Raw genomic sequence first — 19,539 nt, 5'->3', positions numbered from 1 at the left:
ATGAGGAGCATCTACAGTTACACCTTGCGGATTGAATACAAATCTGCAGCAAAACATATACAGTTAGGGAAATAGAGACCTCATGAATACTAGAATATGTACACCACAAACAATAAGATTGAAAGAATACTACAAATTACTGCCCACATCTTAATTATAACTCATATAATGTAATATCTAAACATGTAAAGAAGAATAACTTATGATACCCCCTTGTTACTAAGATTTGTAATTGTTACCTGCTACATAGCACTATGGCTTGTTGAAGCCACATTTCGAGTTGGACATGTACGACGGTTATGACCCTCTTGGCGACACAACCCACACTTCAACTTTGGTCCATTCTCAATCCACAATGAGGTTGGCAACTCCCTATCCTCATCATCCATCTCATTGCGGATTCTCGTGGACTTGGGCCGACCTTTTTCACGGATCAACCGCTGGTTTGGCATTACGGTTCTCCTTTCTGCTGGCTCCGGCCATTCCAACCTATCTTTTAGTGGTTGGAATATAGGCTCATAGCTGTGATAGCGTTCTTCAAGGCGGTAGAAATGATCCATATACTCAGTGGCATCATGGTTGTGTTTGGCACAAACTGCTATCAAGTGGGAACAAGGGATCTTGTTTGCTTCCCATTTGCCGCACGTGCATGTCATGTCTATGAGGGAAACCCTATGGGTGTGATCTCCCCCGCCAGTGTTCAACAGTGAAGACTGTGTCTCCACTGTATATAACCGTTGTTGCGCACTCATCCTTCTAACAATATGGAGCTTCGCCTTCTCTTGATTTTCCTCGAACTTGTCATAGGCATATTTGCACCACACTTGCCCCTCTTCCAACTTCTCTAGGGTTTTGTTTCGACGTTCGTCAAAGTATGAGTTCACCTTGTAAAATGTAAACTTCACCATTGCAGTTATGGGCAAGCTACGTGCGCCCTTAAGTACCCCATTGAAGCACTCTGACAGGTTGGTTGTCATTGCCCCATATCGGTGCCCATGGTCGTGTACAAGTGTCCACTTTTCTTGATTTACCTCCTTAAGATAGTCGTACGCAGCCGGGTTGACATTCTTGATGCAATCCATGGTGTTCTCAAACTTCCTAACTTGATTCGCAGTTGCTGCGTTCCATACCAAGTTCTTCAAGGCCACACTATTGAAGTTAGTGTTAACATTGCTTACTAAATGGCGGAGGCAATACCGGTGATGGGTTAAGGGCGGTTGCAAGTAGCCCCTAGTGGTGTCATCGAAGCATGATTGTATCCCACGATGCCTGTCGGATATTATACACAAATTGGTGCGGTCTGTAACATAGGTCAACAGGCATGCCAAGAACCATCCCCATGTCTCCGTGCTCTCGCTTTCGACAACGGCAAATGCGAGTGGATAAACCTCGTTGTTACCATCTGTTGCCATTGCTATCAACAGCTTTCCTTTGTACTTGCCATAAAGGTGCGTTGCATCTATGCTTATCACCGGCCTGCAATGCCTAAACCCTCTAATACACGGACCGAAAGCCCAAAACGCGGAGTTGAATATACAAGTCCCCGGGACATTGGGGTCACACTTTAGTGTGGTCACAGTATCCGGATCTGCATCAGACAATGCAGCTAGAAATCGTGGCAATTCTGCGTACGACTCGTCAAAATCCCCGTAAATACGTGCAACTGCCTTCTGTTTGGCTTCCCAAACCTTGTACATAGTTACATCATGCCCATGCCTTGCATGCAACATACTACGCAAGTCCCTTACCTTTCGGGTTAGGTCTTCCCGTACATACTTCTCAAGTGCAATGGAGATGAACTTTGAATCCATCATCCGCCCATCAGTTGGTAGCTGGAGGGATGAGCAACTATGGGAACCCTTACATGTACTGATAACCCACATCCCGTGCTTCTTGCTGCAATTGGCCCGAATTGACCACAGACATGCCTCATTCTTACACCGCACTACCAGCCTATTGGTGTCAGACTTGATGACCTTGTATTGCTTGTTATGCTCCACAGAGTAGAGGGTCAACACATATTGAACAGAGGCTTTATTCTTGAATAGCATCCCCCTTGCTGGGTGGTCATCTTTATGCCAACTTGTAAGATGTCCTGTACCCAATGCAGGTGATGGGTCATTAATATTGTCCCATGTGTTTGATGTGAACCATTCTGGGATAGGAACTGTTGTAAGGCAATCTTCCTCGTTATTTTCAATCAGTGGTACATCTAAGACCTCCGCGTCGTCCACTGGTCCATCTGTATCAATGAACTCTTCATACACATCTCGGCTGGCATCAATATCAATTCCCCCGTCCATATCAGCTTGGACATGCTCATATGTGTGAGTAGACCCTCCCACATCATGTGTATTGGTGGCGCCCACCACTTCGGTGTTGTCCAAATGATCTATTGCACATGGTTGATTATTGTAGGGGAAAGGCGTGGCATAGGCAAAGGGAGGATGCACGTCAACCGACAATGAGTGTGGCTCTTCCACCCTACTGGCATGCTGTGAACTTGCACTACCATGGAACCCAACAGCCTCAACAGTTACATACAAGTCAGACGCTATGAACTGGGGGGTCCGCTTAATCACTGCCCACATCATGTCCACGTCAGCATCGCAACCCAACGGATTTGAGTTGTAGACAACCTGAGTACTCACAAGTATCTGGGGGGCACGGTACACAATGGATATCTTATGTGACTCCTTGTCCAACCGTAGAGCTTCCATTATCTTCCGGTGCATTTTTCTCAAGTGTGTTCCCCATTTCAACTCAATGAACTTCTGCTTCACTGACTCGCCTTTATAGGACAGCCCATGCAAGTCATGGAAATACTGTTCCCCATCATAGTAAACGTAGAAGCAGTGACGACCCATGGCAGACCTGGATAAGGACAATTAATTGTGGTTATCATGCAGAAGATAGGGGGTTATGTTAATGCAACAGTAATTACTCTTTTACAGATGCACTATGATGCTATCCTAATTATAGGTGTACACACTTGATTCGTTTGAACACAAACATTGGCCTTTTAGGGGAGACGTGCCACAACAAAGAATTAGGGTGTTTGTAAACTCGCTTGGTAAGGATGCAATATGGAGTAGGAAAATGCAAACATGGTCAGCAAAACTTGTTCACCTCGCAGGCTTTCTTTTTCAGAACCCACACAGCAAAGACTTTCAGAACTGAAAGAGCCATACAATTTAAACCTCAGTATACATTACACATCATTAGTGTGTAGTTACGAATGAATGCATATGTCATCATATGAATTCACCGTACAATGTTTGTTTATATATATGTTTATTTAGAATGATTATATACATATTTCCCAAAAGAGTTCTCAAAAAAAAGTATTATATACATTACTATATAAAACTCGACATATGTAGGAACAATATGTATACAATGTCACTATCACACACACATACACACATATAAGATTATTCTCACATAAGTCATAAGAGCACACAATAATTAATCGTTTCTTGGACAATTTTTTGTAGGATTTTCAATGCACTAACAGTTTTTGCAATTCCTAACAAAAATGTTTCAAAAAATTGGTGCCCTAAGCACATACATTATATGTAAACATACCTATACATGTGTGTGTGTGTATATATATATATATATATATACATGTGATCATATATGGGTAGGTAGCTTTGTTTATATTTACATATATTTGCATATACATACATACATACATGTATATATATATATATATATATTTCCCCTTATATGTGTGTGTGTGTGTGTATGTGTGTGTATATATATATACATATATTTGGGAATGCCACATATACATCTTATTATATGGGTAAGTACGTTTGTCTATATATACATATATCTATACAATGTTTTCTTTATGTATATATATACACACACATAATGTCAGAATAAGACAGTTGTAGAAAGCAATCCAAACCCTTAACAGTTGTAGAAAGCAATCCAAACCCTTAAGTAGTTATGTAAGTCAATCCATTTATAAGTAGTTATGTAAGTGAATATATACCTGTCAGGGAAGATGTGCCAGAACAAAGAAGAAGGGGACCACAGCAACAGCACGCCTGGTGAGGATGCAATAATGACAAGGAAAATGGCAGAAGAGTTAGCAAACTTTGTTCACCTCATAGGCTTTCTTTTTCAGAGACCAGACAGTGAAGGTTTTCAACACAGATAGAGCCAGACACGTGCATGGATTCTGAAATGTGGGGAGGGGGACAACATGACTCGATATTAAGTACATCGATTTTATATAAAACTCGATACCACATAAATCGAGTTACTGTTGACAAGACGTATTGAAATGACGGCATTTCAGAAACTCGGTTAATGAGAAGTCGAGTTACATGTAACTCCGCATGCTATAACTCGATTTCTATGGAATCGAGTTGTGGCCCCATTTCCACTACAAAAGCTCACTTCACACGTTAGAAGGTGCAGCCATGTTATTCTAGTGCAAAGAGTTCCCACCATTGCGTTTTTGTAGAGCAGGATGGGACGAACCTATGTTGTGTTTAACGGTCGTGTTCCAGGCATATACGACAGTTGGCTAGATGCGAGTAGACAAGTTCATAAATTCCCAAACGCCAATCACAAATCATATAAAGATCGAAGGGAAGCCGAAGCTGCATACATGGAGTATTTGCATGGTAATGGTATGGGCGTGCATGGTGGTGTGTCTACGTCGTGGGAAACTCCAAACATATCAACCTCAACTCCACCTAGCACTTCTCAAAGCGAAGGAACCAACTATGGCAGTGGAGACATTAGGCACACTTTGTTAAGGTATCAGTTGGAAGTTGCCATTGAGGAGCGTGACCACGCAAGGAGGATCGCAACGTTGAGTGCAAACATGTTGAATGAAGTGGTGGCTCACGTTGTGGGGGATGATGAAGTTGATGCACCCACGAGACAACGTACGGATGCATGAATGCAAAAGTACGACTTCTTGTTGTGGTATTTAGTAAGATATGTATACTTCCAAGTACCATCTGTTGTCATGTGTGCTTTAAGTAGAAGTGTCATCGTTTTCCAATTGTTTCACTGGCAGATATGTATATATGGAAAAATAACCTTATTATTTTTGTTTTTGGACTACTTTGGTCTTATTCGGTCCATTATATCTACTTTGGTCTTATTCGGTCCACTGTGGTTTCTAGGAAAATCGGTGTACTACATTCTATTTACTCTATTTGATCCTATTCAGTCACCTTTGGTCGTACCCCGTCTATTTGATTCACTGCAGTCCATTATTGTGTACTTACAAAATACTACATCAGCCTATACACAATGAGCCACGATTAACGAATGTATATGACGTAAAAAACAACAATGAATTGCATAACCTCTACATGAACGATTTGGAAATCCTCCTCGTTGGAGGATTCACTGCAATCCATACCAATCAAAGAAAATTCAAAGTTTAAAAAAGATAGGATTGGAATTATTCATACATGATAAATCGTCCAACATTAGAAAATTATCTAAATTCTTCAAGTCAATTCTGAAAATTTTAATAGCCACAATATAGAAAGTCCAGAACAAAATGACCATGAATAAAAATTGACACCAACCAACTAAAAAAACAAATAACACAGCTATATAAAGGTTCTTGAATCCCAAACACAGTAAATAAAACCCTAAAATTATGATGTACCTTGTAGTATTATTCTGAATTAGAAAAAAAATGAACACTTAAAATTTAAAAGTTACGTAATCTCGTGAACATTACATGGAATACTACAGGTTTCAATAGATACATTACAATGGTCCCTCTAGCTAGCTCCACTGGACAAAACAGGTTCATCTCTATGAGAGTGGTCTTGCCACTGCCAATTCTGCCAACAATACGTATTTTGTGCCCTTCCTCAAATGTGCAACTGATCCCCCTCAGAACAAGTGCATCAGCCTATATTTGATCTGTTTTATCAATGATATATAAAGCCATATTATAAAGCCAAGTTTGAAGCAAATAACACAACTCTCAATCATGTGAAGATAAATAGAAAACCAGTCAGATTGGTAATGAATGCCAAAGCATTAGTCCGCTTAGATAAAGTCCGGAAGAGCAACTTCAAATCAAGAATGCTTGCACTTCCGTCAAAAGTGCAAGCATTCCTTTCCCACTAAATACTCCACAAGAGACAAACTCGGTATCATCATGTCTAAATTTTTTAGCAATCAAACCATGTAAAGCACTAAACATATGAGGATTACCCATGTCAACAGTTTGGTCAATTAATGCCAACTTATACATCAGAAGTCTTATTAAATGCTTCTTCCACTTCTAACTTATAGGAAGCTCAAAGAAAATATGTTTGATGATCACCAAACAGACATGTAAGAAGAAAATTTTACAGCATCGTTAGTTTGCAAAATCTACAATTATTTTCATTCCCACATGATTTCAACACATTGCAGATAAGGATATATATATATATATATAAAGCACAATGAAGGCAAATAAATGGAAAAAATACCTGTATGCCCAACAAAAGTATGTGTACATTTGCTTCCTCTCCAAAGTTTTAAAGTTGTATCACTTGAACCTAAAATCGTGGTAGCATAAAAATGAACCCCATAAGTTCATAGTGAAAGACATTCGTAGTTGATAATGCATTCCAATCTGATGTAACCAATTCCAACTACCAACAAAATCTAAAACAATATCTAGCAGAACAGTCATCTACTGAATCATATTATACCTGTAACAAGCTCGCCTGAAGGCAGCTTTATGAGTGCTTGGATTGCTGCCTTATGAGCCTCCCAGGATTCTGAAGGTTGGCCACTTCTCCAACGTCTTAATGTGCTGTGGTGAAGGAGACATTAGATACTAACCGAAAATTATTGAGAAAAATGCATATACCTTTGTAAGCATAGATAATAATTCAAACCCAAAAAACGGCAATACACAAACAATAAAAGTAACATTCAAACAGTATGCAAATTTTTCATTAATGCCTCCATCATTTCATTAAAGCAAATGATGGACAAGATTTGATTCATTGGCCAATGACACACACAACATATATATATATATACTGAAAATCATAAAATAAGAAGGCTAATTGATGAAAAAATCAATAATCAATTAAATGTTTCTCATTGGGTTCCCAATTTGCTACCAAAATGAAAAGGTAATATATACAATGATAAATAACAATTACAAACCCCAAGAAGCAAAAGGAACAAAACATGCACACATAACTAAGATTTTTGCCGTTTTCAGCTTTGGGTAAGTTATATTGTGAGCTGCTCTAGAACAATGCTAGAAAAAAATATAAATTCTATTCTCCAAAGTTCCTACTAACGAACTTGTAATCAAATGTACACAGATCTAATCATTCTAGAGAGGAGGGGATTTAAAGGAGATTAAAATTAATAAAATGGGAAGGAGGATGTACCAATCTAGGAATTGTAGGGAAGGCGAATCAGAAAATTAGGAGAGAGACACATACCTAGCCAAGCATTGTAGAGACTCGGATAAATGATTTGCTACAAAGGAGTTGGTTCTGCCATTGATCCGCATAAACTTCGTCATCAAACTCTTTTACAGAAAGTATCAAATTACTTCTTCTTGCTTATCAACAATACCACACATTTGTTTCTCACAAAACTAACAAAAATAAAAAAACAAATTACTCTCTTACAACCCACTTTACTGTAGCTAACAACATACAAAAACACAAGAAAGTTTGGCTTCAAATGAATACCAATCCAGACATTTGTCAAATTGCAATCAAAACTCCAAGTGCAGAAAAACTTCCTAATACATCAATAAATACAATACGCCTTATGGGTTTTCTCCAAAATATCAATTTCTTGACAACAAACACATTGACAGCCAGTATTCTCCCCAAGCAATGATCCAGAAATAGATGCACAGCCACCAAGATTCTCCCCAATTAGTAGAACATTTTGCATGCTTATTCCAGTCACCTATACACATGAAGAATAAGCACACAAGGACAATCCAGCTCAATGGCCTTTTCGTGTCCACCATTGCAGTTAGGTCTAAAAAAAAAAATACGACTTTAGAAGAAAAGTGAAACGTAACTATGCAGTCACCTATAGGCAGGAAGTATAAGCATACACTAAGGCATTTAATGATCTTTTCGTTTCCGCCCATATGCCCTGACAGGTCTAATCTTACCTGTTTCATCAGACACAACAGCATAATTAAATTAACATAATCAATCAAATGCACAGTACAAGTAGCTCAAGAAGATGGGAAGTGTAGACGAAGTACATACCATCACCGGTCCCGCAATCGGGAGCATGCGCACGCGGGCGTCGCGATCTCCGCAAAGCCTCCACCGGCTCAATGTCCTCAGCCGGTATCTGCTCAATCTGTACAGCCTCTCCGTGGGCGGTTTGAGATGGAGCTGACATGGTGGGGTCCACTTGCACTAGAGGTGGGGTGGGCATGCCTGGTGTGGGGACAAATATGCATCCACCATCATGGGCAGATCCACTGAAAACTGGGGGCGACATACGAGGAGGGCCCTCAAAGTCCGTGCTAGCACCATGGGATGTAGTGTGGGCTGGAACAGTGCCCTGATGATCGACGCTATGGGATGGCCCAGCACCATCGCCAGGCGTGCATCGCGGTGTCCTGCCGTCGTCATCAGACAGTACCCAATCAGTGCCAAGCCATGCCTCTTCTACACCCTCCTCATTCCCTTCCTCGTAGATGGGAGCCGACTCGGTCGTACGGCTGCGACCAGCTTGACCACCTCCACGATGTCCACCCCCACGAGACCCACCACGTTGCCCGCCATGAACTGGGGCCTGTCTATCAATGTCAACTGCTTCTGCAAGCGCATTCGCCAATTTAAGTCGGCCTAGCTCCTCCACAAGCTCTAGTGTAAATGTAAGGTCAGTGTGCATGTCAGAACCTTCATCGCACCTCGGTATAGACCTAATCATCGTCCGAACCTACAAAACAAGGGCGTCATAAAAGCAAGAACGCAAGTATGATGCAAAACTTGGATAAATCTGTTCCAAAATAAAAAGAAAAAGTAGCAAACATAGCTAATGAAATCCTTATATTACTTATAATTATGAAGCATCTTTAAAAAGACAGTGTATAAAAATAGGGGTTGGCCCCCCCGTGCAAGAATTTATAGTTCCAACCCAACACTCAAGAGGTTGTATGTTTCCTGTTATGTTTATCGCTACGCAATCTAAACATTGAGATAATACTTCTAAAAAACACGTATAGTTGGTTGTACATAAGTTCAATCTTAGCATAAGTGAAAATATCAGAATTTCACTTCTGTATCTAGGCTTCACGAGATTTACAACTCCATTAATATCACATTGCAATCAGGACACATATTTTGAAGTTATTATTTCCTAAAGTACACGCCCAAATCAAATGAATTGAAAATATCAAACGCAAGCTTCAAGTTTCAATTAAGGGAAGTACCAAAAACTTAGAACATATATCATACTTGAATCTAGTATAAATGCACATCTCCTTGCTGCATACTTGCAAGATTTTAAATGACCTTTAAGCTGTTGGGAATTGCATTCTACCAACAGTTTAGTAAGGGACTTCCCAATCCTAGAGGTAATATCTATCAAGGAATATGTAATACATTAATCAGTCCTGGAGGAAAGGCTATCTAAACTATCATGAAATGCGAATTTATCACTACTACACAGAGTTGCACCGTCCATTTTAAAGTACAAGCCAACCAAAAACAAAAAAAATTAAAAAAAAAATTAAAATAAAATACAATAAAACCCAACCCAACCTACCCTTTTTAAAAGTTGAATGTAATTATATGAACAAAGGTGTGGTCATCATTAGTCATTGCCCATTAACCATTCCTCATGCAAACAAATTGGATCAAGACAAATTCAGTTTGTTATGAACAACTTAAATCATGCAGTATTTTGACTTTAAAACATAATGACATGTCATGCAGTATTTTTTCACTTTAAAACAAAATGACAGAGAAACTTATAGAGATGTAACAACAATAATTATTGTGGACTTCAAAATATGCATGATAAATCTGCTGAGGATATTTAATCCAACAATGGTTTCATCCATAAAATAGGAATTGTTGCCTCACCATGAGTTCCCAATACGCAGACTCTGGTGTTATGTACCGCCTTGTGTGGCGATTGTACCACATCATGTACTCAACGAGATACGTATCATCATCGTCTAGGAGATCGGACCCGCGAACTACATTCACTCGGTTGGCCCATTGCCGAATAAAGGGATCATGTTCTACCTCCCAGTTCTTCTCCCATTTACCCTGAAGGGATATCTTGTGAAGGGTAGTCGACGTATCCACGACACTTGGAACTGGTTGCTTCATCCCAAACTGACGGAGGACTCGCTCAGGATGATGCCACTCCACTATCCAAAAGAATATCAACGGCACCTCGGCCCTCCAAATATGCTGCCCAGCAGTGCAATACGCAGGTAGGGAGCCTAGCGTATGCGTGTACGGCTCCCATACAATCTGCATAAGTAGATTATGTTTGTGATAGTGAGACATCATACTAATTTAACATTATGTTTGTGATATGTAATATGCAAAGCATGGAATTTCTAGCTTCTAGTCGTACACAAAATCTTCAGGGATTATTGGGCAGAAACTAAAAGAACAACAAAATTGACCTGCAAAAAATATTAAAAGATCTAGGTTGTTCATGTCCACCATTTTCAGCCCCATGTTCATATGCTGGACAGGGTTCAAAGCTAACTGACACCATCAAATACTAGGGTTTTCAATCTGAACCAAACTTAGAGGAGGGTACTACAGCATCCTTATGGCTGTAAGATGAATCCAAGTTGATGATTTCGCAAAATCTTTTTATCGTAATAGAAATATTGTGCTACATTAATTGCATTAGTCATTAACAATGTTTCAATGAATGAGAACAAAATGACTATTATAAGGTCTACTGAAGACATTGCATTTCAAGTACCACTTTATATTGCAAGAAATGGAAGCTATGTAAATTATTACATGGTATAATCCTCATCAAATACTGTTATTATATTTCTATGTAAATATATATTTCTTATAAATTTTAGTGTTGGAAATTACGTAAGCCTTTTAGTTATCTCAAACTAATCATGTCAATGTCTAAAATTACATTCCTCTTGAAGAATATGGTGATCAGCATATTTTGCACGCTTCTAAAATTATATGAATAAAGTACTCGTTAATAATCCATAGCTTTTAATAATTTTAGGACTATTAAGGCAGCTAAAGTGGGGACAACTTAAGGAGTTGCATGCTGCAATTAAATTGTGCTCTCCAACTTTGGTGCAAGGAGCACGAACTAACTTTTCATTTAGGTCAACAACAAGAGGTAATGTGTCAAGCGTCTTTATGTTTTCTCATATATCACTGATTAACAATTATTTGTTTCTTTAAACTTAGGCCATTGTTTTCCAAGAAGACAATCGAGGCTGTGCATATTCAAAATATACCACTTGAATACGTAAATCGAAGTCAAACAATATTCTACTAGACTGTAAAAATATAACCTTCAATTCAGCAAAGGTAATTTATAACGTACAATGTAACAATGTTTTTTGCATCACAATAACAATTTTTGTAATCCTGGATACCCCTATGTTAGAAGAAGAAATACTAAATTGTCTACTTATTAGGCAGAGCAATAACTATGGTTTTAAGCTCATAACATTTTATTAATTAATTACAAGTGATTTCACAAGCTTAATTACAAACCGTACAAGCTTAAATTACAAACCACCTGCAGCACCAGTGGCACCAATGAATTGTAAAGAGCTTAGATTCACATTGACTACCTATGAAAACACCATCAACTAGAACATCCCAAACAGATGTTTAGATAACATAAAAGTTTATATTAACCTTAGATGGTCACTTAATACTAAATATTGCTATGTTCTGTCACAGGAGTAGTGAAATGCATAAACTCCAAACATTAGTAAGTTTTTGAAGGCAAAGCAACAATTGAGACTATCTTCGGTGCTCACTCTGGCATCCTAAACAACCCCAAATCTCACAAAGGGTTTAACCTATACCCTGGACTCTCGAGTTCCTACTGGGAGGGCACTAATGGCTTTGTATTTTGGAAATTTCACAGTGTGGACCCAAGCAATGACAACCATCCAGCATTGGACAAGGACAAGCTATGGCAATGGCTTAGCCTATGGTCACTCTATGACATTCAAGTCAGAGTAACTCCATCCTTTAGTTTGCTTAATTTCAAATTTCAATGAAAGCCAGAGAAGTGATCATGTGTTTTACGGGCCAATGATCAATAATGTCATCATTCCCTCTGTTTCTGTACTTAGGCCAAAAATGCAAACTTGGGTTATATTTTTGCTCTCATGTCATGATTACACAATAATTAGATAAAATTTTCGTAGTTTAACATTTGCAGCTTTCCCAACGTTCTAAATTTAAAGAATTTTATCATTTTATGAGATTTAACAGCCAACTATATTACAACAGTGAAGAGAAGCTCTAACTCAGCAAATTTAATTCAACGAAAATCTGGAATATAATTGTGGTAATATCTAAGTCAACCACCAAAACTATAGCGAATCCAGAAGGTGTGAAATATTAATAAGCTTCAACAGTTCTAAAAAAAATTTCTATTTTAAAGCTTTAATATTGAAGTATAACAACTATCAAAGATTCAAACTCTCTCTAAAAGAATTATGAGCACAAGTCTGGGCTAACCTGTTGAGCAAGACTCCAAAACGCATGTAAAGAAGCAGAAAGTGCAAAAACAACGAAGAAGACAGTGAAGCAGAATTCACGCAAGGATTAGGGAAAGAAAAAAATTTGGACCATTTCTCGATTTATGCGTGTCATCCTTGCGCAGGGGCCATGCGTTTTGAAAATATCATTTGTATTCTAATATGCCTTGATTCCCTTGTTCTGAAAAGACCCATATTTGTCAAGTTTATAGTTAGAAATTTGTTGTTTAGAATTTAATTGACCATGGTGGTTCTGCGTTTACAATCATTCGCCTTATATAAAGTCTTAAGAAATATTGTTTTGAAATTTTTTAGTTCATTTTCATAGCAGGCTAAAAGTTCTATTTTCTCATGTTAAGTAGGTTGAAACGGTGTATAATAACATAATCAGAAAATGAACACAAACTTTTGATTCAGTTAGTAGCTGGAAAGAATTTAAAGATGTCATCGTCAGTTTTGAAGATGCATCATTAAAATCAAATGAATTACTTGAGCACACAAATACAACCAAAGACAAATCTGATCATCTTTGGTATACTATTAGGTAAATTCATTTCTCATTGAATTATAACCAATTACATAATCCAATATGTGCGTCTTCTCTTCATTGCATCAGCTTAATGACATTTGTAACAATTGGTGGAGTTTTTGTTTTTTGGTTGCAACACAAGTTTGAACTCACTGCCTTGCACTAAACGAAGACTTCATGCTCAATGTTTTGCGCATGTTGCACATGCTTCAAACATCTTGGAAAAGGGACAATTTATTCTGTGTTTTTTTTTTTTTTTTCCGTGTAAATCACAAACGTTTCCGTACATAATGAAGAATATAGCCAAATTCTACTTTATATATATATGACTAAATTTATATATAACCCATTGATTTAACCCAACTTAACCTGAGTCATGTTAGTTGGGTTGCATTGGAAAAAACCCTTCAATCCAACCCAATTTGGAAAAAACCCTTTGATTTAACATTCAAGAATTTTTTACTTTTGTTTTACTTTATGTAAGGACGAGCAAGTATTCATGCAGGTGCTACAAATGGAAGTTCTAATGTGAAGTACTTCACGATGGACATTCCAATTGAGTTAAATGATGGGATGGAAATCCAAGTACCAAACAAAATGATTGGATGGTATTATGAAATCAACTCATTCCTACAACAATCCAAGAATTCAAAATAATATAAAATTGAGGGAAACGAAAATAAAAGCATGTGCAGTGCATTTGAGGAAAACGTGCTCGGCCCGTAGTTATAAGAATTGAGGGAAACGTGGTCATAAGAATTCAAACTAAATTAACCGAATACCTGCTCGGCCCGTACTGTAGCCAGTGACGCCCGGTACGCAGCAAGGACGTGTGTGGCATGCTCTGCGGTGCATTTTGGCCCGCTCCACCTACCAAACATGAGATGTCGACAAATGCTCATTACTGAACCTTACATTTAACAAACTTTGCTTTTATATTTCACATCCATAAACTAAGCATTGATAAGTTTCTTTCGTTTGTTAGTTTGGCATATTTTTAATTATATGAAAGAGACAAATAACGAGAACTCAATGAACGTACCTAATGGCAAGGGGCCCTGAGTGCACTGGCGGTAGAGGCGGCCTCACAACAGGGCATAATTGTGGGAACCTTGAATAGGCCCATAGCTGCACCAACAAGAGTGCTCCTCCAATCTGCATCGCATCCTTCTTCGATGCACCACAAAGTTGCCTATACAGCCAGGCCAATGCTGCACTACCCCAGCTATACCGTCTCGCATTGCTGACTGGGTTGAGCAACTGCAGAGGCAGCAGTGAGACCCGGTCCGCAGACCTGTCCATGAACAAGAGGGCCCCCATCCGTACAAGTAGGTGGTAGCGGGCATATTGCTGCACGACTTCGTCAGCAGCGTCCACAACTAAGGGAGCGGCAAACTGTGCATCAAGCCAGGTGTATCTTATCCTCGCCCCAGCAAGGGTAGACTTGTTTGAGTTTGGTATCGGGGGTGGAGGTTTATGGCCCAACAACTGTTCGCACAGCTCACTCCATTTGTAGTCTGTCTTCCCAGTGACAGGCAACCCATCCACCGGAAGCCCCAGCATCACCTCCATATCTTGCAAGGTGATACCCATTTCTCCATGGGGTAAGTGGAACGTGTGCGTCTCCGGACGCCACCGCTCAACCAACGCCGTGATCAAGGCGTGGTCGACCTCCATATCAGGAACCTTGAATAAACCAGTCAACCCTGCTGCATCTATGTGTTGCATGATACGTGGATCTAACCCACCCTGTGGCAATACACATTTACGGCGTCGAACCTTTATCATGCCAGGCGCCTCCTGCACACGGACGAGTATTCTGTTAGGAGATTAAACACGAGGTAATTATAAAACAAACATGTATTAATAATACTACTACATACCTCGTCAGCGGCGCACCTCCAAAGTGGACTTGACCGATGATTCGGCTGCTGGGCCAACTGGGTATCCACATCGGGTCCAGGCCGCACTCTATCTAGTGCCTGCATATCTGACATGGCAGCAAATACATTGTTAGCAATTTTCTAACAAGTATACCACATTTAATATAAAATAAAAGCATAGATTCAGTAAGACATTATATTTTGAGCACAAGATTTTCAACATCACTTCTTAAATAAATAAGAACTTGCCATAAAAAAAATTATTTCAGAACTATTTAAATCACTTCTTAAAGCTTCGGATAATTATTAATTAACTATTTATGAAAATATAAGTTATAACACCACTCGATTTGCCAAAACCCCTCATCAAAACCCCAAGCACATTTAAACTCATTAATGAGAAAATCATCATTGCAGCATATAAAAGACAACAAAATTCTCATCTTCATTAGTAAATTTACTACTTCCTTAAGTTTCAACAAAATAATCAAAATCCCACACAAAACGCAACCTAACATTAACCAACGTCAGAAAATATTTCAGAGGGAGAGGACCGTACCTGTAATCAGCGGCGGCGGGAACCAACGACGACTGATGGAGACTCGAGGAAGAGTGGGGAAGCCTGATCGCAGAGCGAGAGAGACAGAGTGTGGAGAGAGAGTGATGGCAGAGAGCGAGGGAAAGAGAGTGTACAGAGAGAGCGAGTGACTGAATAGCGTTGTGAGACGTTAGGGTCCTATTGATTCAAACCGCTGAACATAACTCGATTTCCAGTTTCCCGAGTTATGGCCGTCTACACAAACATTTTTTTATTCGGGAAAATTCGAAAGGTCAGACTAACTCGACTATAATAATATCGAGTTATTCATTAAAACTCGCTTTCTATATTATCGAGTTACAAAAGAGGGGCAATTCCCTATTTAGTTTCAGAAAGAGGGCAAACGAATGTTTAATTTCCCAAAAAAGGGTATTTGCCCATTTTCTCCTCTATGTCTATATTTATTCTTAGATATTTTTAAAATTTTATAACCCCTTCTTCAAATTAAGCAATATATATAGACATAGATATTGGAAAAACCATTTTGCATTATGGATCTATCGTACTCACACCACCCCTTTCAAGAAGAGCAATAAGAAAGTTTATAAACATAAATGGAGCAGTATAAGTTGTACAAAAAACCAATTTTGCTAGAACGAGAATTTGGATTACGGCACCACTCATTACCAATTTCAAGGAATGAGATTAAAAGCACTTTTAATCTCAACCTTTATTTCAAAAAAAAAAATTAACCATTTAACTTTTATCTTTTATATTTTTTACATTTTTTACATTTTCCTTCCCATTAAAGATGGTATTGCATGGTACAAAATTCAAGTCCAAGTAGACCCCTAGATTGTTTATTCTTTAGTGAAAGAATTAGACCAAAATTAACAATGTTAATTTTAGATAATTTTCCAAATTTATGATACAAGTCTAAATTCAGAAGCGCCATGTCTACATATGGGAAAATTATTGTATACTCTGGGAGTATACTCCCTCTCACAGAGGGGTGGTCCCACCCCTCTATGAGAAGGAGGGAGCATACTCCCAAAATATGCAATAACAACCCCTACATATGATAAACTTAAACCAAGAAATTTTTGGAATTCTCTTCAGATTTATCATTCATTTAGTGCCTGCTATAGGAATGAATGTATAAAATTATTTAATTTCTTTCATGACTAAAATACATGTTTATGTATAAGTACATGTTTTTGTTTATGTTTTAAAAAAGTTTGTAAGATTCATTATCATAAAGAAATAATTAAATGCAAGTTGATAGTTTTCTAGTTTGATGTTACCTGTATAATCTTTTAAATTCTTTAGAGTATAAATTGAAGATCATTTGTTGTAGCTTCTATAATAAGAACACCAAAATGTAGAAGGAAACTATTTTATATGCACATTAATTTTTCTTTAAAAAAAAAAGTAGATCATTATTTTACTTTTATAATAAATAGGGTCTGTTTGGATAAAACTTATTTTGCTGAAACTGAAAACTGAAAACTGAAAACACTATAGCAAAATAATTTTTAAATGTGTGAATAGTACCGTGGGACCCATTTTTAATGAAAAAGTTGCTGAAAAGTGTAATTTGTGGGCCCGTGAACAGTGCTCATATACACTGTTCACTGTGGAAAGTCAACATTTGTGGTTACTGTTCAATGAACAGTAACCGCATTACTCCAACACGTGTGAAAACAAAAAAAAAAAGGAACGAAAACGCAGCTTTGAAACGCAATGCAGCTTCAGTGGAATTCAAACACACACATAGACAGATTTAATAAGTTTTTGGAATTAAGAACCATAATGCATGCATAGTGTACTGTGTAAACGAAAATATAAAACTAAAACTGTTGATATTCTTCCAAATCAATCTACACTAGACCCGGTTTAAAACACTATTATTATTATTTTTGTGTGTGTTCTAATAAGTATTATTGTTTACTCAAAAAAAAAAAAAATATATATATATATATATAATAGACATGAAATAGATGGTATTCCAAAACCAATTACTAATATAGCTTGACCCTTGATTATCATACTGAAGACATGGTGCTATGGTTAAATTCAAATTTTTTTTTTTTTTTTTTTAAATACAACTTCTTTGGGAATTTAATTAAAAAATTAAGATAAAAACCTTGTTTGTAATAAAAGTTAAATTTTTTTTTAGACCTAAACTTTCTTTTTCTTTTCAAAAAATAAGTTTTTATTTTTCTAAAGATGGTTTAATCCTATCAATGAATTGGTGGTTTCACTTTTAAATTAAATCATCGACTCAGATGAAAACTTTAGTGAAAAACTAGGTTTCTTTTTAATATATTTTCTACAATAACGAAATTTTAACTATAAATGGATGAAAAATGATGAAACAGCTTAAAGTTTTTTTTTTTTTTTTTTTTTTTTTTTTGATAGAGAAGTTTAAAGCATTTAAATGGCAACAGTTAATTGTAGGAGGGATTTGAAGAGACTATCTTGAAAAATGTAACGGCTATATGGAAAGTGGTCATTATAAAACATTAGAGTATTAATGCTACATCCATAACATTTTCACAATATTCATACCTCATTCTTTATGGTGATAGATTGGTAGTGCAAAGGACTTTTATCGAATTATCCAAAGAAATTTTAAACTCATTTCAATGTTAATATTGTGGCTAATGCCAGAATTTGACCCTTTTCTTTTCAGTTAATTAAGATCATCAAAAGAAATCAAATAGTAGTTTGGATATGTAGAGTTAAAGGAACTCAATGTGATTGATCAAATTGAGGAGTTAAATATTTTCTAAATTCAATATCCAACAAAAATGGAGGAAAAATAGGTAGAATAAAGGATGATGTTGTAACCGATGATGTGGTGCAACAGGAGCTCTACAAATTAAATGCAAATTATGCAATGCTTTCATTATTATATATAGTATTGATAGATTAGGAGTGTGTAGCCAACCTATTGATATGCAAAAATTGACCCGACCCAACCCAACCTGGTTGGTTTTTAGGGGTTGATGGGTTGGGTTAGGTTGAATTGCTCCTTTTTTTGGGTTGTAGGCTAGGTTGGGTTAGGGGTTCTGGTCAGTAGTTTCACAAATCTGCCTAAACTGACCCCATCACATATGTTTAATATATTTCTTAATTATATATTATTTTCTTTTGTTAGTTACTCTTTTACCCCCTCTCCCTAATTTAATAAAACATAAAAAGTTATTGAAGTTTATATATATATATATATATATATAAAAAGCACATATAACCATAATGAATTTGTATCTACAAATCAATTAATTGTTCATAAAATTTCTTTTTTCTTTAGAAAAATGTGTAGTCCAAACTTAGAATTGATTATTTATTATTCTTTGATTGGTTATTAATATGTATGTTCTCTAATAAATAATGATGTATGTGTGTATATACACACTTAGGGGTGTTCGTGGTGCGGTGTGGAGCGGTTTTGGGTCATTTTTAGCACCATACTTTGCGGTGTGGTTTAGCTAAAATTATAACTGCACTGCACTTTATTTTTGCTGTCACATGTGTGGTGTGGTACGGTGTGGTGCAGTTTAGAGTCTAACCCAAATCATAACTGCACCGCACCCCATTTTTGCGGTCACATGTGTGATGCTATATATAAGATAAGGTTTGAAGTTGGCATATTTTTCAAATTTTGGGCATTTCCTACCCATCCCAAAACTAATGTTTCCCTTTTTTTTGCCAAGTTTTAAATTATTTAGCTAGTTTTTCTTTATTTTGGGTTAGCTTTTCTAGTCAACACTTGCTAGGGTTATCAATTTTATTTTATTTTTTTGGGGAAAACTAGGGTTATTAAATTATTAATAATATATTTAATATTAAAAATAAA

General features: G+C 37.2%; 3 protein-coding genes and 1 pseudogene across 8 annotated transcripts; all 4 read right to left on the bottom strand.

Annotated features, from left to right (window-relative positions):
* Positions 1-242: 242 nt before the first annotated feature.
* LOC126721357 (uncharacterized) lies at positions 243-2,867 on the bottom strand. The gene has a single exon (XM_050424401.1). It carries the CDS (start codon positions 2,865-2,867, stop codon positions 243-245), a length of 2,625 nt encoding a protein of 874 aa, XP_050280358.1.
* A 2,761-nt stretch (positions 2,868-5,628) lies between these two features.
* Positions 5,629-7,996, bottom strand: LOC126720568 (uncharacterized). 2 transcript variants are annotated; one of them, XM_050423171.1, is made up of 4 exons: positions 7,455-7,996; positions 6,702-6,805; positions 6,477-6,545; positions 5,629-5,905 (listed from the first exon to the last, which is right to left on the bottom strand). In XM_050423171.1, the coding sequence occupies exons 1-4, from the start codon at positions 7,535-7,537 to the stop codon at positions 5,901-5,903; spliced, it is 261 nt and encodes an 86-aa protein (XP_050279128.1). In that variant the 5' UTR covers positions 7,538-7,996; the 3' UTR covers positions 5,629-5,900. The 2 variants fall into 2 exon arrangements, with proteins under 2 accessions (XP_050279128.1, XP_050279127.1); XM_050423170.1 differs by having other exon boundaries at positions 5,629-5,916; positions 7,455-7,994.
* Positions 7,697-15,999, bottom strand: LOC126720567 (serine/threonine-protein phosphatase 7 long form homolog). Of its 5 annotated transcripts, none has more exons than XM_050423169.1 (8): positions 15,699-15,999; positions 15,140-15,246; positions 14,299-15,056; positions 14,039-14,126; positions 10,083-10,481; positions 8,250-8,934; positions 8,054-8,149; positions 7,697-7,935 (listed from the first exon to the last, which is right to left on the bottom strand). In XM_050423169.1, the coding sequence occupies exons 2-7, from the start codon at positions 15,242-15,244 to the stop codon at positions 8,100-8,102; spliced, it is 2,085 nt and encodes a 694-aa protein (XP_050279126.1). In that variant the 5' UTR covers positions 15,245-15,246; positions 15,699-15,999; the 3' UTR covers positions 7,697-7,935; positions 8,054-8,099. The 5 variants fall into 5 exon arrangements, with proteins under 5 accessions (XP_050279126.1, XP_050279123.1, XP_050279125.1 ...); XM_050423166.1 differs by having other exon boundaries at positions 7,697-7,982; positions 8,065-8,149; XM_050423168.1 differs by having other exon boundaries at positions 8,065-8,149.
* LOC126724621 (U6 spliceosomal RNA) lies at positions 12,807-12,917 on the bottom strand (annotated as a pseudogene).
* Positions 16,000-19,539: the final 3,540 nt, after the last annotated feature.

The sequence above is a fragment of the Quercus robur genome, chromosome 4, assembly GCF_932294415.1.
Source record: "Quercus robur chromosome 4, dhQueRobu3.1, whole genome shotgun sequence".
Taxonomy (NCBI): Eukaryota; Viridiplantae; Streptophyta; class Magnoliopsida; order Fagales; family Fagaceae; genus Quercus; species Quercus robur.
This window is presented reverse-complemented; position numbering and strand designations above follow the sequence as displayed.

Excerpts from the sequence above, each read along its gene's own strand:
- LOC126721357 (XM_050424401.1), bottom strand. The coding sequence starts at position 2,867 with ATGGGTCGTCACTGCTTCTACGTTTACTATGATGGGGAACAGTATTTC.
- LOC126720568 (XM_050423170.1), bottom strand. The coding sequence starts at position 7,537 with ATGACGAAGTTTATGCGGATCAATGGCAGAACCAACTCCTTTGTAGCA. Across the intron at positions 6,806-7,454 it reads TCTCTACAATGCTTGGCTAG|CACATTAAGACGTTGGAGAA; the intron begins GTATGTGTCTCT and ends CCTTCACCACAG. Across the intron at positions 6,546-6,701 it reads TTCAGGCGAGCTTGTTACAG|GTTCAAGTGATACAACTTTA; the intron begins GTATAATATGAT and ends CCACGATTTTAG.
- LOC126720567 (XM_050423164.1), bottom strand. The coding sequence starts at position 15,244 with ATGCAGGCACTAGATAGAGTGCGGCCTGGACCCGATGTGGATACCCAG. Across the intron at positions 15,057-15,139 it reads GGAGGTGCGCCGCTGACGAG|GAGGCGCCTGGCATGATAAA; the intron begins GTATGTAGTAGT and ends GTCCGTGTGCAG. Across the intron at positions 8,150-8,249 it reads CGATTGCGGGACCGGTGATG|GTAAGATTAGACCTGTCAGG; the intron begins GTATGTACTTCG and ends CTGATGAAACAG.